This window comes from Arachis duranensis, chromosome 4, assembly GCF_000817695.3.
Source record: "Arachis duranensis cultivar V14167 chromosome 4, aradu.V14167.gnm2.J7QH, whole genome shotgun sequence".
NCBI lineage: Eukaryota > Viridiplantae > Streptophyta > Magnoliopsida > Fabales > Fabaceae > Arachis > Arachis duranensis.
In genome coordinates, this window is record NC_029775.3 from 10,263,434 (window position 1) to 10,287,291 (window position 23,858).

The 23,858-nt window shown below is 34.6% G+C and overlaps 4 protein-coding genes across 4 annotated transcripts; 1 reads left to right on the plus strand and 3 right to left on the minus strand.

Moving 5' to 3' along the window:
* Window positions 1-42: 42 nt before the first annotated feature.
* On the minus strand, window positions 43-1,315 carry LOC107483279 (uncharacterized). The gene is made up of 2 exons (XM_016103911.1): window positions 1,184-1,315; window positions 43-729 (listed from the first exon to the last, which is right to left on the minus strand). The coding sequence occupies exons 1-2, from the start codon at window positions 1,313-1,315 to the stop codon at window positions 43-45; spliced, it is 819 nt and encodes a 272-aa protein (XP_015959397.1).
* Window positions 1,316-7,249: 5,934 nt separating this feature from the next.
* Window positions 7,250-11,502, plus strand: LOC107483297 (UDP-arabinose 4-epimerase 1). The gene is given in 11 exon segments (XM_052260870.1): window positions 7,250-7,482; window positions 8,397-8,516; window positions 8,826-8,950; window positions 9,310-9,423; window positions 9,518-9,625; window positions 9,738-9,829; window positions 9,972-10,082; window positions 10,084-10,215; window positions 10,397-10,526; window positions 10,789-10,933; window positions 11,058-11,502. Coding segments are annotated over 10 exon segments (1,254 nt in total). The 5' UTR covers window positions 7,250-7,482; window positions 8,397-8,455; the 3' UTR covers window positions 11,294-11,502.
* A 1,137-nt stretch (window positions 11,503-12,639) lies between these two features.
* Window positions 12,640-15,508, minus strand: LOC107483296 (coatomer subunit epsilon-1). Its single transcript, XM_016103927.3, has 6 exons — window positions 15,117-15,508; window positions 14,884-15,035; window positions 14,457-14,592; window positions 14,220-14,375; window positions 13,797-13,876; window positions 12,640-12,986 (listed from the first exon to the last, which is right to left on the minus strand). The coding sequence occupies exons 1-6, from the start codon at window positions 15,366-15,368 to the stop codon at window positions 12,893-12,895; spliced, it is 870 nt and encodes a 289-aa protein (XP_015959413.1). The 5' UTR covers window positions 15,369-15,508; the 3' UTR covers window positions 12,640-12,892.
* Window positions 15,509-16,910: 1,402 nt separating this feature from the next.
* LOC107483295 (probable ribose-5-phosphate isomerase 4, chloroplastic) lies at window positions 16,911-19,680 on the minus strand. The gene is given in 9 exon segments (XM_016103926.3): window positions 16,911-17,259; window positions 17,607-17,673; window positions 17,763-17,880; window positions 18,147-18,203; window positions 18,283-18,323; window positions 18,326-18,428; window positions 18,630-18,699; window positions 18,908-19,035; window positions 19,420-19,680. Coding segments are annotated over 9 exon segments (840 nt in total). The 5' UTR covers window positions 19,603-19,680; the 3' UTR covers window positions 16,911-17,186.
* Between the last annotated feature and the right edge of the window lie 4,178 nt (window positions 19,681-23,858).

Below are 23,858 nucleotides of genomic sequence, written 5' to 3' on the forward strand. Positions count from 1 at the left end.
AAAAGCATTCTGTGTCTCACCTACTAGTTCTGACATAACTGCTTACATACTCCTAACCAGCACCTTCGAGATTACCTTATACACACACCCCATCATTCTAATCGATCGAAAGTCTTTGATTTCCTTAACCCCGATAAACTTGGGGACCAACGCCACCCAAGTGACAGTAGCATCTGTCGGTAGCTTGGAGGATTGGAAAAAGCCCAGTACCACTACGGTGAATTCAGCACTAATTTCATCCCAACACTTTTTAATAAAGTTTATGTTGTAGCCATCACTACTTGGAGTCTTGAATGAATCATAATCCCAAACGGCCTCTCTAACCTCTCGAGGTGTCGGTAGCAACTCTAAAGTGAAAGCATCATCCTCACTGATCATTTTCACTAGACCATCTCTGAAACCCACCATAAGAGACTTCTTTTGATGATATAAATTCTTATAAAATTCTATAACGACAATCTTAATCCTAACTTGATTTCTTATTAATCTTCCATTAATAATAAAAGCATCGATCCTATTATTCCCCCTTCTCGCAGAAGCTAAGTTGTGGAAGTATCTCGTATTTCTATCCATGTTCCTCGCATGCCTAGACCTCGACATCTGATTCCAATGTAGTTCTTTCCTCACATACCATTTCTCATAGAATACAACTAGCGCCCGCCTTCTTGCTTCCACTATTCCATCATAATCCCCATTGCCCACCATGTCATCTATCTTCTTAAAGTCCACCTATACAATTTCATTAAAGTCCCCCAAAAAATAACAGGGACCCTGGCACAAGCCAACAACGTAACTTAACTCCTCCCATACAACAAGTTTCTCATCTCGAGTATGTCAACCGTAAACCAAGAAAAAAGAACAGTTAACATTATTTTTCGACAATACCCCTTCAACACATAACCATCTCTCTCCTTTATAGCAATTTTTCATTTTAAACTATATCTCATCTTATTAACAACAGCCCTAGATGCACCAACAGACCCCACATACTCCCATCCTGCACCATTCTCCCAAATTTTTGACACATCAAACCTTGTTACTAACTGTCTTTTAGTCTCAACTAGACCTAACATATTCAACCTGTGTTTTCTCCTGAGGTCCTTAACCATCCTACACTTTTCATCACCCCTTAATCCTCTAACATTATATGAACTTAAAATCATTTTAAAATATTATTACACACCTTTTTGTGAATTTTTGGCGTGCTTCGTCTTGCTTTAGCCTTCTGTTTTGCCAATCTTCTTTTCTGAGCAATTTCTTCATTATGTTCTTGAAGAATAGCCATGATGTCATCTTCTTCTTCATTATACAGCATTGCTCCTGATTCCTTAGCTAACTACCAAGTTCTTTTGTTTTTCATCAGTTGCTCATCCAAACTTAAACACTCATTACCACTAATCTCATCATCATTGGCATGCCCTTCTTCCCGCATGTGGTCCTCCCTGTCTCCATTGGCCTCTCCACCATTTTGAACCTTTAAATTTCTATCACCAACCAAACTAGTTTTTAGATCTCTATTAGCTAAGTCTTCATTAGCTTTACCATTGGATTCATAATTAGCTCTATGACTGTCTTCATCATCGGCCCCTGCGTTCGCAACCTTATCCCCTTGGAGTCCCTTAACCAACATCTTAGCCCTATCAAACCCTTCATTGTGTGTTTTAGAACCACAACCCACCCCCAACACAGCACAATTTCCTCTAACCACCTCCCGAACACCGTCAGCACCTTCCATCTTCTGCGCATCAATGACGCAGCATTGCACGGCTACTCCCTGGATCAGAGTCTGCCGCGAGTTGGCTCTACCACCGTAACCACCTTGGCCTTCGACAGCATGGTCCTCGTCTTGCGTCGAGTCAGCGGCCACCACACGGCCCAACTGGCACCGCCGATCTTCCCCTTCAAATTGCATCAATCAGCGACCTCCAATGCATGTCACTCCTTCCCCAATCTCGTCACCAACGCCCCTCAAGTCACGTGGGTTCTCAAGCAACATTGAAGCATAGGTTGACCCGGTACCAGAGACATTTACCCCACCAACCCAACCCATCTTCCAATGACCCAGCCACTATAGCCATCATCAGCACCCTTAACAATTGAAAGTGATCTTAGGCCATGTTTGCCCAAATAACCCTTGTTATATTTGTTTAATTTAGAGGCTTCAATAATAACTTTATCGCTAATATTATTTTCTACCTTCCTTACCATCCTATTATGATTACAATTATAACTTCATAGAATAATAAGTTCAAAATCCCCTTCATTACTCTCCTCATTTCCCTTTAAATCTGCCAAGCCTTCAATGTCGCCATAATTTGGCTGATACATTATCAATTTTCTTTGATTGCATCTTGAATGATTATAACTCCACTCGTTCAAAATTGATTTTGAATTTACCACTCTATCCTCATTTTCAACCTCCTATCGTAGCACCTCCGTAACTACTGTCGCTACCTGATCTCCAAAATCTATCAAATTTGTTAGCATTTTTGACCTTATAGCTATATCATCACACTCCCTTATTGCTTCATCTTTACGATTATCGCATCTTGCAGCATCTTCCGCCACATTTTCCAATTCACAGTGCAAGTCAAATACTTCTCGACCCACCTCTTTTACCAACATGTCGAAACCACTAGTGCCTATAGTGATATGGATCCATTCATTGATCGCATCCATGACACAGGTATCAATAAGTATACGTCCAACACTGAATGAGAAGCACGATTCCGTCTCTTTATCACACCCAACCATCTCACCCCATTGACCTCCTATCATCTTGAAGGTATCCACTGACTAGGCATGTAACAGAACTCTGAAACACTCTAACCACACTCTTCGAGATTCGCTTTTCTCTGACTCGTCCCACCTCCAAACATTATGAAATATTTGTAGTAGGCTATTCAATTTAAATGTGTATGTCTCTTCAGCGTTTAACAGACTGTCGAAAGTGAAGAGAGCTTTATATGCTCCCATTTCACGTACTTGAACAACTTGAGGCAAGTTCTTCACAATTGTATCCTTTAAGGACCTAAAGTCAATAGCCATTGTCGTTCCACCTATTAGACTTTTCTGTAGCCATTCCAAGTTTTCTTTCGCTACAGCCACCTCCAACTTCTTCGCCCACCCATTCCCATGTGGATCTTGGTCCTTTTTGTCCTTTCTCATATCTTGAGCTCCGCTAGTTGGGGATTTTTGAGTATTCTGCCGTTCTTGTTGCGGCTAACTTTCATTTCGGATGCCATCTCCTGATTGTAACTTCTTCGTGTCTTTTGCATCTAACGTTTTCCTGTATTTTGTTTCTCCGACAAACAAAACTTTACCTCTCAATCTCATACGATTCATTTCTGTGATAGCCTTCAATGTTTCTCTCTTCGTAGTGTATCGTATGAACACAAAAATGTACAAACTACCACCTTTTTGTTTACGTGATAGATATATATCATTTATGCGTCCAGTCCAACTGAATAGCTGAAACAGTTCTCTCTTCGAAATGTCTTCTGGAAAATTATCCAAAAAAATCGAGAACGACTCATTCTCCAACCGCTATACTCTTTCCAATTCCAAACTCTAAGATTCTTGATAAGATTCTTAGTTCTATCCCTCTCTGTGTTTCTTACTCACTCTCTCTCTCTCTTACTCTCTCTATCTCTCATCTCTAACAATTTTTTGTTAGTTAATTTTGATAAACCTAGAACCATATATTCATCTAATATTTTCGGCAGCACAACGAAATGTTTTCAAGCCTTTTTTCTAGTAGTTTTGCTAACTCGTTGGATAAATATTTAGATGTTCCTCTTAATCATCTTATATTTTTCAGACCAACTTTTAATAAATGTGATGAAAAAAATTCGTAAAAAACAAACATTTTAAAAAGATAAATTTTTTAACAAAATGAGGTATATTTGTCTCACAAAATTGATAATTATTTTTATTCCTATTTAACCTGAAAAATTGAATAGATTCTCTTAATTTTTTTCTTATTCACCCTGATGCTAATAACAAAATTGTAAACACTAGGGCTAAATTTGAGACTCAAAATAGCTGTGATAAGGAGACTTAGCTTTAACCTCGAGAAACTTGATTACACCTAACCACCTATTGCAATGTGATTTAACTTAGCTCTTTGTTTCTTTATTTCTCATCACCAAAAAAAAAAATGATCTAATATATCTCTTTCAATTTTACTAATTTCATGTTTTAGAAAATCTTAGCGGCACAACAATACGAAGTAACTGGTGCTGAAGGAATTATTTTATTGAATGATCAACGGTTACACTCACTTGGTTCCTGTTTGGGAACTTAATTAGTGGAATGCAACCAAAATTAATTCCTTTGACCAAACTTAATTAGGTGGATTACCATGTATATTTGGTTTTTCAGTTGATTATTAAGGAGTCAAAATTAATTACATCACAATAAAAATGTTCAATTTTCTTACCCAATTACTGATTATCGGTTGTAAAAATCAATTTTAGAACATATTACCAAACATAAATTAATTTACTTCAAAATCAATCCAAACATAGTTAATCTTGATCCTATTGGTCCTTAATAATTTTTTATTGGACAAATTAATCTCTAAAATAATAATAGTTTAGTTGAAAAGTAATTCTAAATTTTAGTATATAAGAGACCAATTTATTTTTCATTAAAAATTAATTTAGCTAATATTATAAAAAAAGATACAACTAACTTGATGATTATTTGTGTTACAAGCTAATTTTTAGTAACTGTATTAAAAACAAATTAATCCAAGTTCAAAATAAAAAATTAATTATTCTCCATATATAAGTTATTTTTTGATACAAGTCTATACAAGTCATTTATATTCACACGCATACGTTCTTCTTCGTGTTATTACTGCATGTTTTTCTTCTTTTTTTTTGTTACACGTTCTTCTTCGTTATTTTTCTTTTTCGTTGTCGTCATCACCAACACCACCACCTCCTCCTCCTCCTCCTCCTCTTTTTCCTTTTTTTTTATTGGAATTTCTTTTCCTTCTTCATTTTCCTCCTTCTCCTCCATCATGAGTTATTTCATTGTTGAAGATAATGAATAATTCAAGTTCAGATTGTCAATTGAATCAGAATGAAATTGATTATTGTTTTGAATCCAATCATGTGGCTGAGGTGTGGTTCGATTCTAGTTAATTTTTTCGTTAGTAGTTTATGATTTTATAGGTGAATAATGTTTCATCATTGATAGTTTGAATTGAATGTAACGTAAAAATTTTGCATTAAAGAAAATATTTTTCTATATTTGCAGTAAATTTGGGTGTAACACGAAGATATTTGAGTGTATTGTTTAAAAATTTTCGGTGTATATGTGTTGATAAGTTCGATATAATTAAAAACTCTTCTTCTCCCTCCTCCTCCTCATCTTGTGCTGCTTCTTCTTCTTCTTTTTTATCATCATCTTCTTTTTTTTTCTTATTCATCTTTTTTTTGTTTTATCTTCTCAAATTTCTTCTTATTTTACTCTTTTAACAAGAATAAAAATAAAAAATCAAACAACGAAGAAAAAAAAAATACATAATGCTTTAAAATTACTTGGAAAAGGATGAACTTATATTTATTCAACTAAAAGAAAGAAAGAAATAAGGAAAAAAAGAGAAGAAAAAAATACAGCATTAGAGGAAATATTTTTCTGTATTTACAGCAAATTTAAGTGTAACACGAAGATATTTGGATGTAACTCGAAGATATTTTTGAGTGGATTGTTTAAGAATTTTCGGTGTATGTGTGCTGATAATTTTGCATAATTCAAAACTCTTCATCTTCCTCCTCTTCATCTTCAGCTGTTTCTTCTTTTTTTCATTATTATCACCATCTTCTTCTTATTTTTTCTTATTCATCTTTTTCTTTTTATTTTACATTGTCAAGTTTATTCTTGTTTTACTCTTTTAATAAGAATAAAATCAAAATAAATTAAAGAAAGAAGAAGAAAAAACACATAATACTGTAAAATTACTTTAAAGAGGATGAACTTACATTCATTCAACTAAAAGAAAGAAAGAAATAAGAAAAAAAAGAAGAAAAAAATACAACATTAGAGGAAAACATTTTTCTATATTTGCAGCAAATTTAGGTGTAACACGAAGATATTTGGGTATAACTCGAAGATATTTGAGTGTATTGTTTAAGAATTTTTGGTGTATGTGCGCTGATAAATTCTGCATAGTTCAAAACTCTTCTTCTTCCTCCTCCTCATCTTCTACTGATTTTTCTTCTTTTTTTCATCATCATCACCATCTTCTTCTTCTTTTCTTCGTTGTCATCATCATCTTTTTCTTCTTATTCATCGTTTCCTTTTTATTTTATCTTATCAAGTTTCTTCTTGTTTTACTCTTTTAACAAGAATAAAAACAAAAATATCAAACAAAAAAGAAGAAAAAACGCATAATGTTGCAAAATTACTTTGAAGAGGATAAACTTACATTCATTAAACTAAAAGAAAGAAAGAAATAAGGAAAAAAGAAGAAGAAAAAAATGCAGCATTAGTGAAAATATTTTTCTATATTTGCAGCAAATTTGGGTGTAACACAAAAATATTTGGGTGTAACTTAAAGATATTCGAGTGCATTGTTTAAGAATCTTCGGTGTATGTATGCTGATAAATTCTACATAATTCAAAACTCTTCCTCTTCCTCCTTATCTTCTTCATCTTCTATTGCGTTTTCTTCTTCCTTTTCTTATTTTATATTCTCATAATTCTTCTTGTAAGAAAAAAATCAAATAAAGAAAAAAAATACATAATGTTACAAAATCAATAGAAAGAAGAGGATGGAAAAAAATTGTAGCAACAACAACAATAATAAAAAAACGACGATGAAGATGAAATACGCAAAAAAAAGGAAAAACACAAAAAAGGAGAAGAAGAAGGAAAAGAAAGAGGACGAAGAACGCAAAATATAAAGAGAAATAACATAATTTCAACAAATTAATCTTCTTAAAAAATGAACGAAATCTTCTAAAAAAGTTAATCCTTTTAAAAAAATATTTTTTAATAATATCTAAAACCAATCTTAAAAAAACTTTTAGTTGTAAAATTTAATTCTCAACAAATTTTAATTATCCAGTCAACTCTTAATCTTATATTTATTAGACATTAATTTTTCCATCAAAATTTAGTACAAAATTAGATAAATTAATTTATATTATTATTTTTTAAAAAATTGATAGAGATTGATTTAGATTTTATCATTTTAGAGTTTATTTTATTTTGAAGAAAAATAGAAGTGTATGGAAAAATGGAATACGATGGTGTTGGGTGTGGAGTGTGGATTGTGGACTCTGTCTTCGCCTGTAACTCTTTGACAACATGGACGCAGACACCTATTTAGGAGACCCTCTCTTCTTCTTTTCTTCTTCTCTCATCTCTCTCTCTCTCTCTCTCTCTCTCTCCAGCACCGGCTACACCTTCCCTGCTTCTACCTTCACATTCTCTATTTTTTTTTCTTCTGGGTCTGCCCAAAATTTGGTACTTTCTATTCCCTTACTCTGAATGGGTGCACAAAACCGTTAAAGTTTCATTCTTTTTCACTCTGCAAGATCTTCTGCTCTTCTGGGCAACTCTATAGAGGGTTACTTTAAATTTATCTTTTTTTCTTAATAAAATTCTCCTTCCAACAACAATTGTTGTGAAAAGTGTTCTTTTTTATCTACCTCTGTTTGTTGGGTACTGAACTAGAAGCCCCTCACTTATTTTTTTTTCCTTCCCGAAATGGTTGTTTGTATACTGTTGCTGGTTGGCGCTTGATCTTCAAATTTTTTCTAGGTTTCTGATGGTTACAGAGCATCTCTTTTTATTTTGGGTGGATGGTGGTGAAGGGGTTGCTGAACTTGAATTGTTGATTAATGATTACTACTGAAGTTTTGTTGAAGTGATAAGCACTTTCAATTTTGCTTCTCCTTTCATTTGTTGGATCTTGGGAATTGTTTTGATTTGGTTTGTTGAAACAGTTTGTTCCTCTTTTGAAATTTTTGAAACTGTTTTCCTGTAGGTGGTTCTGGATACACTTTTGATGCTTTGTTTTTTCAAAACTTGAAAATTGTCTCGTCTCTTTTTTTTGTGGTGGTGGATGATTTTGTGCATGCCTTTTGCAATGTTGTTGTGAAATATGAAGAGGGGGATTTTCAGCTTTCATTAGTTTGCTTTAAGATTTTCTTCTTCTGGGGTTCTATGGATCTTACATTTCTAGCTACTTTGTCTTCCATCAGCAACAGCTTTGTGTTTTCAAATATTTATTGGTGGGGGGTTTCTTTTGATTGCAAAAGTTGTATGGTCTTTAATGTCTGAACATTTTGATATCATATTTTGAACTGTGTTCTTGGTTTTGTATTTGTTTTTGAAAATAATAATAATCATAAAGCTTATACTGTCTGTTTTTCCAGGGGAGTGGAGCTTGATGTGATCACTGATATTGGGGAGGAAAACCTTATTGATTTTGCAAATGCTAAATATTGGTAGGTCCCGAAGTCAGCCAAGGGCAACCCGAGCTATGTCGTTGGGAGGTATGATTATGTCTGCCCAATTAGAGCACATATTAGGGCATGCCATCTCTATATTTATATTCAATGAAGCTTGGATACTTAGAGGGTCATCAATTTTAAGTTAAGAATTGAAAAGATCCTTTTCTAGGTATAGGGTAGGTGGGATGCATGTTTATACCATCATGTTTGTAATTGACAATGCACAAGTTGTCAATTGCGAAATTTCTGTAGTTTATTTCATGTTGCTTGGTTGTTTACTAAATAATTTCTTTTTACTTATAATTGAAGTTTGGATATATATATTCTTACTTGTGTTTGTTTTTCTTTTAGGCATGGACTATGTGGATCCAAAAAGGAAGGGCAATTATTTTGGAAAAATTTTGCTTGCTGCAGCATTAACAACATTATGCATTATCATGATCAAGAGATCTCCATCGTTGAATTCACCTAGTCCGGTAACCCTATAATGTGACATTTACTGTTTATGTTGATGAAGTTTTTTTCGAATTCAATGTCATAGCTGCATAAATGCTTATTTGGCAGTCGATTTTTGCTAATGAAAAAAATTCCTTAAAGTGAATATATTGTTCTTCTAACTTCCAGCATTATCGATTCGGATGGATAAATGTTAAAAGAAACCAGAGGAATGAATAATAGAGGGCCATCCTTAAGAAGAAATTTGTAGAAGATAGACAAAGTTCTTTCCAGTTTTCTTTTGTCCCTTTTTTGTTTTAGTTTCGTGTTATATTTCTATCTAAAAAGTCTAAGTTATTCCGTCATCTTATTTATTCTTCTCCTTTTCCTTTTTCTCCAGTTTTCCATTCGTGAACCAGGGGTCACTCACGTTTTGGTGACAGGGGGTGCCGGATATATTGGTTCACATGCCGCCCTGCGACTCCTGAAAGACAATTACCGTGTCACCATAGTGGTATGTGTCTTCAAAATATTCAAATCTTATCGGATAAGGTCAACACGCTCACTATTGTTTGTGCATTGGACATAATGAATGTTCGGCATTGCAGGATAACCTTTCACGAGGAAATTTGGGTGCTGTGAGGGTTCTTCAAAACTTATTTTCGGAACCTGGAAGGCTTCAATTTATATATGCTGACTTGGGAGATCCAAAATCTGTATCCTTATTATCTTTCCTTGTTACAAGGTTTCTTTTGGTGTTGATTTTAATTCTGATTGAAGCACATGTTAGAGAATGCCAAAAAGATTGTCTACTTAACTAGGAATCAGGTTGATAAAATATTCTCGGAGAATAAATTCGATGCTGTCATGCACTTTGCTGCTGTCGCATATGTCGGAGAAAGCACAATGTATCCTCTTAAGTAAGTACTTGAAGCTTTTCTTTAGGGATGTGAATCACTACTAATAAGTTATTTTTATGAGATGTAGATGAGATGCTTTGATGTAAAATTCATTTTTCTCTGTTATACTTTTGTTTATTTAATGAACTTACTTTTGTGTTAGGTATTATCATAATATCACATCAAATACTTTGTTGGTAGTGGAGAATATGGCCAAGTATGGTGTGAAGACATTGATATATTCTAGCACATGCGCCACATATGGGGAACCTGATAATGTCTTTGATAGATATGGGTATTTTCCAATGTCAGCATCCAATTAATCCATATGGAAAAGCCAAGAAGATGGCAGAAGATATTATCATTGATTTTTCCAAAAATTCGAAGATGGCAGTAATGATTTTGAGGTTTGTCTTTTACATTACATTCCTGATTTCCCATCATTATCAATGATTCTTAGTATATCTTGTTTTTGCTGAAACCATGCAAGGTGTGCATGGTTCAAATGTCATGCATATTAGGTAGAAATTTAATAATTTAGGTTTTGCTTATATGCTTATCGTTGATAACTTTTCTTTTGCCATCTAGATACTTCAATGTGATTGGATCTGATCCCGAGGGCAGATTAGGTGAGGCTCCAAGACCTGAACTACGCGAGCATGGTCGTATTTCAGGTGCCTGCTTTGATGCAGCTCGTAGTATTACATCTGGCTTAAAGGTATGCCGCCGGCCATTGTCATCATTTAATCGTCTGAAAAGGAATTGTAAATTATTTACTTAAGTCAGAAAAATATAAAATCCGTCTAGGGGATTAATCATGGAACTAAACCTTTGATGCATAGTTTGGAGAATCGATAATTCATACTTAACATTCGACGCATAGTTGTGCTTGTCAATTTTTTCATCTTTACTGTCACCGTTTCCAAATAATTGTCGCTTTCATCTTTCCTGTGTTCATTTTGGTTGCTGTGACCTTGCAGGTTAAAGGAACAGATTATAAAACACCAGATGGAACATGCATTCGGGATTATATTGACGTAACTGACTTGGTTGATGCTCATGTAAAAGCTCTTCAAAAGGCAGAACCTGGTAAAGTTGGGATCTACAATGTTGGCACCGGAAAGGGTAGGTTTTAGTTAGCACTTTGGATATGAACCACACTGCAGAAATTTTCTTGAGAAATCAAACCCGGTTTTCTTGGTTATCTCAAGATTCTCATGCTAGGCGGTTGTTTTTTTTTCTTTTTCAGGTAGATCAGTCAAGGAGTTTGTGGATGCTTGCAAGAAGGCTACCGGGGTGGACATTAAGGTAGACTATCTTCCGCGCCGGCCAGGTGACTATGCCGAGGTGTATAGCGATCCAACAAAGATCAGAGTCGAACTGAATTGGACTGCGCAACACACTGACCTCGAGAAGAGTTTGCAGGTTGCATGGAAGTGGCAGAAATACCACCGTGACGGTTACGGGATCGCCTCTGCAATCTGAAGCTTTCTAGAAAGCTTTTTAGCATAGCAAACCATATCAGCTGCCCCTTTGATTGCTCTCATACATGTATGTTAGGCTGATTTTTTGTTCATATAGAGAGGGTTGGTAGCTTCATTCATTATTATACTTACATGTAATTCAACCACACAATGATTCAATAATATAATGAATGCTCTGGCTAATGCAGCATTGACCAGAATTTACTTAAATTTGTAGATTTATTTCAAGTTGAAACACAAAAAGAAAAGTATGCTTGCATTATAGCTTTTTCCATAATTAAAATTAAAAATATTAAACGAGATTATGATTTTCGTGCTAACGTAAACATTGAGAGGTCCTGATCACCGAAAAAGCAGCCAAACAATAAACACAAAATAGAATTTAGCTTATTCTTTATTGGCCAAGAAAATAGCTATTTTCATAAGAAATAAATAAAAGAGCTTCTTCCTGTCTATTCATATTCTTTGTGGGTCAACAAATTGGTCTGGTATTAAGAGTGTGTGACAGTTTGCACGTGAAAGGTTGAAACAGAAATCTGTGGCTCAATGTGTCTCCGCTGGATAGAGCAACTCCAGCCCACGAATTGATCTTTCATTTTGCCGACAGTTTTTGCATCATTGATTTTGTTACTCCGTACTTATAATCTTTGAAGTGTTTTTCCCTTATATATTTATTATGTTCAAATTTTTAATGCTTTGCTGGTAAATAATTGTAATCATTTTAAGACCACCATGGTTTAAGAGAATAAAAGTAAAAAAAAAAAATTGATCTTTTCAATGCATTTAATGCATAAAGAAACTTAAAAATTTACATTTGTTTTGCATTTTCTATGTAAACTTTCTGATTGCAGTGTCGTTAAAAAGTGCCCTTAATGTGTGCAGCTGATACCAAAGATTAATTATTAGTTACTGATAAACTCTGATGCTAATAATTTTTCCATATCAAGTATGGCATCATGTTGAATATGAAAGAGAGAGAGCGAGCGGCGCATGTAGGTTTTTAGAATTTGGAATGTATGCAGCCATCAAAATTCCATTTGTGCAAACCTAGCTTTTATTTGCATAAGTAATTGCAACCATATCAAAGGAAGTAATTTAATTTCAATCCAAGACTACTAGTAAACATGAAAAACAAGTATATATATACAACTATATACTCACTGCTATTAAATATTGTTGTCTAGCAATGCCCAAAATTCCTCGAGCTCCATGTTCATTTGTTGCTGAACCACTCAAACCAAGTAGTTGTTTCCTTTTTAACTAGGGAAAACCAAATGCTCACAGTTCACAAATTAGATCACTGCAATTCCGTTTCACCCAATGATATTTCTTACTTTTACTGTAAAATGTACAAGACGAAAATGAAGTAGATTCAAAATTAATGAGCTGTAGCTTTTACACATCAAGACTCAAGTAAACAAAACATTGTCATCAAATTTGGATCCTATGACATTTCCCAACTAATTATGTTCTAATAATATGAAACACATTGTACGATAAAATAAAATTCTGTAACCAATACAATAGCCATGATTAAGTGTAACAATTGCACTGGAAGACGACACACCATTCGAATCTCAAGAAATCAATCATTAACTCATCAAGAAAATGATTGCAGCGCTCTATCAAAGCTTTCTTCGGCTGTTGTTACTCGTTTAACCAGTACATGGTCCGGGTGTGAAAGTTTCAGCTGACTGCAAAACAAACCAATCACTCATTAGTGAAATATCCTCTCATAATATGAGCTAGACTTTATTTCAGTCCCGTGAACTATGCAGTATCTTAGTATAATGCTGTTGTTTTAATTTAATACTATCATTAAATAATATGTTAATAATCTTTATCTTAACCTAACAAGTTCAGCATTGACACACCAATGGGATGAAAATAGGATAGACAGAGAACCACAGTGCTGATTGGCTTCTACAATATCAGTTTGTCAACCATAAAATTATTGTTTAATTAAAAGTAAACTTCAAATATAACCAGTCTGGAACATGAATAACGGCTACATTAGATTTCCCACTTCAAGCACACAGATATGCCCTAGGGTATATAGCCAGACCACACCAGTATAAACTTAAAAAGATTTCAATCACCTGAATTTATATAAATCTTAGCACCATATTCAGGTGCTTTAAACGACTTATGCAGTAAAGAATTGAATCTTATAAAGCAATTAATCCAATTGATTTTTGAACTCCTACTTCCTTACATTCATCACCAAGTACTACCATTTTACGCTAAAATGCTATGAGCCTGTGACTAAGGACACCAGCTATCGTGTACATATTCAAACTACAAATATTACCTGCTAGGTTGATTATTGAATAACACTTCTTAGGGTGCAAGTGATTCAGCCCTCTATATCAATTCTAGCTTGATTTCGATTGAAATACAAGGAGATATACTACAGATGGGGAAAGCCAAAAAAGGGCTCCACTAAAGACGCAACCACTCATTCAGAGAAGGAAACAGACAATAATGGTGTTCTGACAGTTTACCTGAATGATTTAGAAGATGGCTTGCCAAGGTGAAGACAGCATACAACTAGATTAGCTAGAGTTTCTGGATCCCTGGCATCCTGTAAAGATCACAAAAAACTTTGTTAACTACATACAAAATTTGTCTTTTTCTCCCCCAAGGGAAAAAAAAGTCTTGTCAAACGCTATTGTAACATTTCTTAAAGCCCTATAAAGTCTAGAAGCCAAGAATCACCAGAGAGAATATATGAATATTCAGTTAGAGATGAAGTGTGAAATTTCTGGCAACATTCATTCATTCATTCAACAATTTATGCAAATCATACAAGGAAAACTATTCAGATTCATTCTAAAGTGAATAAAGTTAACAGAAACAAGCAGTATGAATTAACAGCAATTGCAGAACTTCAAGGAGATATATCAAATCAACCAGCTAAAACTTGCCTTGTTCAGTGCTTCAACCAAAAGGGTTTCAGCTTCGTCAAAGTTACCCATGTGCATGCAGCAAACAGCCTTCCCATTCAAGAGCAAACTGGTGGACTGATACCTCTCAGACAAATCCTGGAAGATGAGATGTGCCTCTTGGATCTTTGACCCACCCTGATATAATACCAACCACACCAAATTCATAAAATGATTACCAAATTCATCAAATTAATTTTTTCAAATTTGATTTCTTACCACAGCCAAATCTAGCCATGCATTGGCAAGCTGTGTGAGGGTGTGATCCTCATCAATCTGCTGCATCATCCTGAGCTGCCTCTCAGCATAATCAGACCTATGCATCTTAATAAAGATCTGCACATTCAATGCATGCCTGAAACCAAAGATCCAAAGTTGACACAACAAACTCACACGATCCATAAACTAATAGAATGAATCAGATCCTCTTAAATGAAGATGCAAACAACCACATCATACACAAGTCACAACTAATATCCAATTCAATTTGTCCACTTATCGAAATCGACACTATTCCCCCAAATTTAATAAAATAAAAACGGCAACAACAACAAACTTAACATGTTTTTGGATTAAATTGTTCCGTACAAATTGAACAGTAACTAAACATTTCACAAATAAGAGATTCACGAAAAAGAGGAATTACAATTCCATTGTTCCTCCGGCATTGGTGTACTTAAGAGCCTCGTTGAAGTCCTGCTCGTGCAAGAAAATCGTCCCTGCGATCAACCTCAGCGTAGGGTTGTTCCCGATTGCTGGATCCGCCAGCCACTCCTTGAGGCTCGAGATCGCAGATTCCTGCACCAACAACCAAACAAATCAAAACCACGATAAACTGGCGAGATCTACGGAGACTCCGGCGATAAATTGAGGATGAACCTTTTGTGAGGCGCCGGAGAAGTAGAGGGCGAGGAGCTTGACGGCTTGGAGAGGAGTGGGGGCGTTCTGGTCGATCTCGGAGATGACGAACTGGAGCTGGCCGAGTGCGATGTAGCAGCGATGAACCAGCGAGTCCCTCTCGACGACGTCGTCCGGTGAGAGGTTTGAGCCGTCGCTGCTGTTGATGGCGGCTTGGTATGCGCCAAGGTAGAAGTTGTTGCGAAGGTTGAAGAGGTGGTCCGGTGCCGCCATTGTTACAGAGTTTGGTGCAGACGCAGATCTGAACGAAGAAGAAGAAGCAGCTTTGCGCACAGAAGATTCAGATCAGAAAGAACCGAAGAGGGAGTGATTCGTGTCTGAGCTATTTGATGAGTGAAAGACACAACTGATTAAATGAAACTTTTTTTTTTTACTGACAGTAACGGAAATGAAACAGGTCATGTATTATGCGTTCTGGGCTGCTTTTGTTTTATTGTTGGGCTTCGGCTTGGGCTCACTCTTCCCACGCTGAATAAATCTGATTATTTTCTAATACCAAAACAAAAATATCTGATTATTTTCAGGTGGATTTTTTTTGTCATTACACTACTCACACACCCACACTAGGTTTTTTAAACCTCATCCAATCATGTTCGCAGCGCTGGCCAGGGGAGTGAGCAGCGTTGTTTATGGCGAGGTTCAGTAGTCCGAGAGTGAGAGAGATGAGCGATGGTGAGAAGGGAAGGTAGTTTGAATTAGAAAATGTCGGGTTGCGTGGGTCTGGTTTTCGAGTCCTTCCTGGCTGTGGGCCGGGAGAGCCCGTCTCTCACCGTGTCCAGAAAAAAATCTCATCCCAATCTCAGCTGAGATTTGAGAATGGGGCAGCTTGATTAAGAGGCAATATCATTGCCATTTCGTCTTAGGCCTCTGCTGCATTATTTTCATTTGTTTGGATTTCGAATCTCAACTTATATACGAGTAATTTATTGGCTAACAACAAATTTTTAAATAGAATTTCAATTTTCAACGAATTAATTATTGATTTGTTAGGTCAGAAGATACCGTAAAAATATATAATTTTTTTTGTGACAAAAAAAATGATTCTTTTCTGTTTTGAGGTTAAAACCAAAGTGGTTTTTCATATGGAGATATTTTTGAATAAAGATAATAGTAAATATTTAAACACAAGTTATGTTAAATAATTTAGTCAATTATATCAAATTATCTAATGATTTTTAATTATTTTCTTTAAATGTATAGCCCAATTATCTTTGAACAAAATGGGAGTTCAAATTTTAAAAAAGTTCTTTAGAAGAGTTTAGAATTACCTGCCTAACATTTACTGTGCCAAAAAAATTGAAAAAAGAACTAAATGTGTCTATTTCATGGTGAGAAGTGCTCAAAGGCCGGTAGAATTTATTGTTTTTAACCATCACTTCTAGCTATCAATCCAATTTCTTTATTTTAGTAATCTAACAACATACTTTTATTTCATACTTTTAAATATTAATGACTAAATGTTACAAAAAACAATAAATTTTACTCATCCTCTAATATTGTTCTTTGATGGTTCCTTGTGGTAACTATGCGGTGTATTCAATAAAAAATTTTTATCTTTTTTTTTTTTTTTGATATTCAGGCCATTGGTATCTCAACTGTACTTAATTAGTTAATTTTGGTGAATCCAACTCGAGCTAAATCAAGTGGCTAACGAGAATATCAGATTTAATAGTTAAGTTGTGCCTAAAGTTGAGCGAGTATAAATTGGTTATAAAATTTGAGTTTTATAAACATTTTTCTTTAAAAAAAAAACAATTCAAAGAAAGTAAAAGTCATATTCTAATGCAATAGTTCTACATAGTAACAGAGAACAATAATAATGCTAGTATCCTACAGTCACAATCATGTCATAATCTTTACAAAAACATACCTCTTATATAACAAATATTTGGGAGGGAGGACGAAAATAAATGAATAAATAAAGGGAAGAAAAGAGGCTTTAAGAACAACTATAACCACATTTACATTCAAAACCTCAAGGTAGAGCCATAGAGGTATATATAAATATTAAATAACTATAACAAGTGTAGCCTATCCCACTATATCTGCGGTCAATTTGTCCAAAATTTTCATCCCATTCGGAGAAGCAATTACCACTGTACATCTGCATCACAAAATGAACACAAGCAACTCAATTTGTGTTTCCAAACATGCCAATTTCCTTGCTTATTTTAATTACTTTTCTTCTATGAAGAATACTAATAAAATCAATGTAATAACATTCTCAATCACATCAGACAGTAATGCAAACAAAGATGTTGAACATGCTTGCATTCTTAACCAATTTTGATGAACATAACATCATTCAACTAAGTATTTTGAGCTCAACAGACACTTGGCTCTATCGGATTCTTCCAATATATTCGTCATCTTATCTAGTTCAATCAGTTTCACTGTCAACCAATTGTCCAAAACTTCAAAGATTATAAAAGTTAAGATTAGATAACTAACGGGATTTTAGATACGACCCCATGGTCAACAACACCATCCACAGTATCAAGGCGTTTTGCTACTTCAGCTGCAGGTATGATCACTAAGTCAGCTGAATAGACTCGTACGAATAACAAGGCTAGATCTTGAAAGAGGTAGGATAACTGTAAAACTTACCAAGGCTTGCAATTGGAGAAGTAAATATAAGATCAAGAACATTACATCCTTCTTTGGTGACTAGGGGGAAGTCACCTCCTAATGGACCTGCTTGTCCTATCGCCGGTCTTCTCCAAACCTTCAATTTGCAAAAAACAAAGAATAAATAGAACATCATAATATACAGTTTTCATTATGAACGATAACTTGCTAAGATGGCTAAGATAATGAGAAATTAAAAGAGGAGCATAAAAAGCTGTGTTGATTAACTAAAAGGTAGAAACAAAAGGAGATAAATTCAGCTCCAAAGAGCTCTTCATGACAACATCACTTTTTAAGGTAAAAGCATCCATTCACACCTGAAATCATTAGCCATAGTTTATATAAAGTGAATTGTTTGCTAACCTCGGCATCGCCCAGAAATATATCATCAATCTCTTCGGCGGTTGCCAGCCAGGTTGGCTACAAGGAAAAACTTGAATAGAAAAGGCAAATATACAGGAAAAAAATATCGAAGCAAATAATTTGCATAGCTGCTTACAGACTGAATTAAAACTGGAATAGAACCTTCCAGTCCACCACCTTCTCCTGCAGTATGGATTCCTCACTTTGCAGTTTACGGCGCCCAATGATAGCCACAAGTGTCCCTTCTTCTATAGCATCAGCATCATCAAAGGCAAAATCAATCTACAATGGAGCAATTGCTAATGATTATGAACTAAGATTTCAAGTATTAGAGGAATAAAATGAAAAGAAGAAAAAAAATCCACTTTACTTTACACATTTCCACCTTTTACTTAAATTCAAGTTTCAGGCAACCAAGATCCTCTAAACAAGAAACACTCAACATTAAAGGAAAATGTAGAAGATAATTATTTTTATGCACACTTGAGTACTGTCTTGGTAGGTATCCAATGGTATCCCAGACTTTGCTGCCTCGCTTGCACTTGCAACAGACCTGGAACAACCGATGCATTAAGGTTCAACGGTTCATTGGTTTGATCGAAATTCCCATTGTATAAAGATATTTCTATCGCGGAAAGTGACCAAAATTCAAAATATGGCTAATTCAAATAACTAACATCATTGAAACAGCATAGTAATGACTGATAATATAAAAAAGGAAGGGAAGAAGAAATGTAAAGTGCCAAAGAGGAAGAACTCACATGGGAATCCCTACTATGTCCTTCAAATTACCGGTACGAAGCTGGCGACCCAAATGCTGAATTGCCATACCAGAAGCATGACCAGACCCCAATCCTACAACCATTCCACTTTTCACATATGTGTCTACCTATCAAACAGCATATCTACAAAATCATTCATCTCCCAACAATATGGAAAATCACTATGCATAAAAAAGGAGTTTTAATCCCAACATAAGCCTAGTAACCCTAAAATCTGGACAACAAAAAGCTGCATACATTACAACACTAGGCATCAACAACAAGAATGCAGTACTGTATCAACTAATTCACAGAAAGCAACCCAACAAAAAGAGAAAGGATTTTTTGACAAACATTGCTAAGTAAAACATGAAACTAGGGATTATGATAACAAAGCCAGTGAATTCTGAATTGGCATGCATGAAAAACCATACATTGACCACACAGAGTAAATTGCAAAGTTGCAAACTTTGAAAGCTGCAGAACTTGGAAGTCAAGTTTCGTAGGCATACAGTGTATTGAGCTGCTCGGAGAAGTGCGGAACTGTCATCGAGACAGGAACGAGTCACCATTCTTAGAAAATCGTGGTTGCTTCTTCTTCTTCTTTTTAGAGGTGTTGTGGAATGAAGAGGAAGCTTTGTTGAGAAGGATGAAGATGATGAACAAGTTAAAGAAGCCATTTGATTCATGTTCATCACACTTTGTGGTTATTGCAGAGTGGATAAGGGATTCTGCAACGCAATTTCACCAATTAAATTTATATGTTTTCTCCTTATACAATTTAGTTTTTCTCACAAATAAAGCACTACCAAAAATTAAAAAAAAATGTACTTTTTAATTAGATTCAAGGCTTCAAAGTTCAAAGAAAGTTTTAATAAGTTTATATGTGTTTCTAAAATTTTATTAAGACACAGAGACATTCTAGATGAGAATTTTTTGGTGAACACTTAATATACTTTACATTTACTTCGGTACTAAATATATTTTATATGATAAAACAAATATTTATTACAGAAAAAATATAATCACTTATGATTTATAAAGAAGAGTTTAATTTTGATGTATTTATAATGTAAAAGATTTTACATAATTATATCTTTTTTTGGATGATCATTTATGTGATCGATGTAAAAAGTAGTTATTTTTATTTATATGATATTACGTAATTAGATATACGTATAAAATTATTTTATCGTTGATCAAAATTAAGTTATATAAAAAAATAACAGTTTGATTTGTTTTTCCAGCCTTGTATATTTATTTATTTCTCTAAATAATGAATGCTTTTTTTTCACCTTTTTAAGAATTAATTTATCCAATATAAAAATTATTAAAGGCTAATTTAGAGCATCACTTTCTTTTCGAAGTAAAATTATCAAATTTTTCAGAAATATAAAAAAATTAGCTAATCATTTTTAACTTTTATACATCGTCGATTATAAATACTAGCATCTTAATAATAAACATAAAAAATATCATTTAATGGTTAATAGGTGTTTAAAATTTAATTAAATTACCCAAATTCTTTTCGTATATACATGAAAAATTAATTTATAAACATAAAAATTTGATTATATTATTATTATAAAAATATTTCGTTAGTCTAAGAGTATATGAAAAATTTCTCCTAATATGACTATTATAAAAATACTAAGTGTATATAAAAAATTAACACTAAATCAAATATTATTTATTTATGTATAAAATATATAATTTATTTTTTTTAAAATATATATTTTATATTTCAATATATATATTATACTCCAATAACTTGATTTTGATATTCATTTAGAATAATTTCACTATCATATGTTTCTGACAGCAACATACTTGGTCACCATGTAGAGATGTCAATGGAACAAGGTGGGGACAAGGAATGCCTTCCTGTTCCTCTCCATTCCTGTCTCAAAATTTGTTTCCTATCCCCATTTTCATTTTTTGTCGTGAAAAAATATTGTTTTCTATCCCCATTTTTTACAGGATTCTATTTTTTGTGGAGATTCCATTTTTCATCTTTCTAATAGTTTTGACTAATTATTAATTTTCATAGAAATAGAGATGAAAATATTCATCTTATAAAAAAACAGATTTTATACAAAAAGTTTAAACGATAAGATGATAACTTTCAAAGTAACGCAGTAGGAGACGCCATGACAAGTCAGAGCATAGAGCAGTGGACGAGGCGGCAACAGAGAGGAGAGTGGAAAGGAGCACCATGAATATAGATAACGACGTAGTGAGCGTGATGGAACGGTGAGGGGTGACAGTGCGATGAGAAGGGAGAGTGGCAAGGAAGTGACTGCAGAGCGGTTGGGTGGAATATGGACAACGTTAGAAAGGGTTATGCAAATGAGGATTAAGAAATTTAAATGTCTCTTTTTAAATAAGGATTATATATATATATATATATATATCATCTGAAATGACTAAAGAATTTATACGAGAAATAAATTATTAAGGACAATTATATAAATTTATAAATTTCGGGGATTAACGAGGATGGGGCGGGAATCTCCGCTCGGGTCCCCGCACCTACCTCAGAAAAATTTCGTCTTCCGTCTCCATTTTTGCGTAAAATATTTTTTACCGTCGAATCTCCATTTGAGATCATTTTCGCAGTAATTTCCGTATCTCGAAATATTTTGTCATCCCTATAACACCATGGACGTGGATACCGTCATCGTCATTCCAATTTTCGACATTATTGTAGGCACCATATGCATGAATGCATGCACACCAACCTTGCTCATCCAATCCAAATCGCATCGCAAGTAAAATTAGTGAATTGAATGAATTTTTTATTCAAAATCGAGAGTCTATGATTTTAAGAGTTTCAATGAATTTTAAGGAATTGATATAGGTTGACCTTCCCTAAAGACTTGGGACTCTGCCAAGAAACTTTTGTTATAAAATCCCATTGTTGGATGGGTGATTTTGAATACTTGAAATAAATCCTTAACTTGCCATGGTTTTGGAAGTTTTGGAAAGAGAATACCAAGAGTGGTTTTGTTTTAAAAAAAGGAATGCACTTTGAGTAAATTTGGCTTATGAGCCTGAGATGATTTGAAAAATGAGATCTTCAAAGCCAAAGCTGAAAAGAGTTGAAACTTGATTTCAAAGTGAAATGATTTGAGAAAAAGTGATTTATGGCTTAAATGCCGATTTTATGAATTTGATGATGTTGGATAGTGGAAGTGCTATTTTGTTGTGAGCCGGAATGGCTGTGTATGATTATGAATATTGGCTGGTTCTGGATTGAACCATGAGCCGAAATGGCTGTGTATGATATGAATATTGGCTGGTTCTGGAATGAACTGAGAGCCGGATGGCTGAGACGGATGTTGATCCATGGATGAGAATGAATGCATGTATATGCTGAATTATTGATAATTGTGATTTGCACTTCCACTATCAGAGGCACGAGTTCCCTGGGATGAAGCAGTGGCTAGCCACCACGTGCTCCAGGTGGAGACTCGAGACTCTGCTGACCTTATGTCGTAAGTGTGGCCGTGCACTGTGAAAGCCCCGGATGAGCTCACCCCCGTAAATATTCACCAGTGAGGGTGATGGATATGAATCATGATTATGATCAAGTTTATGATGAGTATAACTCGAGTTGGGGATGCACGTCAGAGGGACAGTCCAATGGTTAGCTACCAGGACTTGTCGGGTTGGCTCTATAACCGACAGATGATATCATCAGCCACTAGGACAGGCATGCATCATATGCATCTATCTGACATTGTTTGGGTGTGCATATTGTACTTGGTTTGCCTTTGTGATTAATTGCTAATTGTTCTACTTGCTGTAATTGTTTGTTTGTGGTTGAACTTCCTATCTGTGTTTGCATCTGGGACTCTGTTGGATTGTGGTGATTGGTTGATGGTTGGATTGTTTGGGCCTAGGGCCGTGGTTGAAATGAGATGGACCGATGATTGGTTTCGGTTTTGTGTTTCTGGTTTGGAAATGTATGAAAGGCTATTTTGGTTCAATATAGATAAACCTTTTGAAAGGCTTTTGAATCTTGTTTTAAATGAACAATTTCCTCTTTTCAAAAAAGATTTCAGATTTCTCTTTATTTGTAAACCGTTGTTTTTGAAAGGAGGCATAAGACGATTATTGAATATATATATATATATATACCTTTATGAGTTTCTGTAAGTTGTATGGTATGTATGGATGTACGTTATATAGTGAAAGTATTTTTGGGAGCGTTTTTGCGGTTTAAAATTTAAAAAAGGCTCATATTTTAGTATTAAATAGTATAAGTGTCGTCGTAATGTCCGATCTATCAGAGTCGCGCAGCCGGAAGCGTGAGCTTTGGTAGTTAGGGTGTTACATTATGGTATCAGAGCAGTCCTTCCTGTAGAGCCTGAGGAATGGACCGACTATGCTTTAATTGCATACTCTGAGTGTTTGTCATGTATTAGGTCTTGTCAAATGACGAGAATTAGAGCTCTATGCACATGACGATCTATTGATTAACGCTGTTAGTCTTGCATTGCATAATTCTTGGTATTAAGTTTGGCCGGTTTAATACTAGTGAATTATGTACATGAAAGCACTAATGGGTTATCATAGATAATATACGAGTTTTGAGCAAAGCGAATCGCGGGTTTTGGGAACGTTGGAAACTATTTCTCGAGGCTATTCAGTCGTGTCTTGAATTTTGTTCGAGTCGACCTGTTCTTTCATATCCTAACTTGAAGTTCCTGTTTAATCCTCTTAAAAAGTAGTTTGATTTTTCAATTCTATTCCTCTATTCATATGCATTCTTGTTTGATCTTAAGTGCATATGCTTGTTTAAACTCCTTGTTGCATCTATCTTCCTCTGTTTGAATTCTTATTGATTCAAGTATTCTTTGATATAGTCTTGAACTTGTCTGAATGTGCTGTGCCTTTTAACTCCGGGTTACGAGTCCATTCTTAGAGAACTTGTTGATTTAGTTTT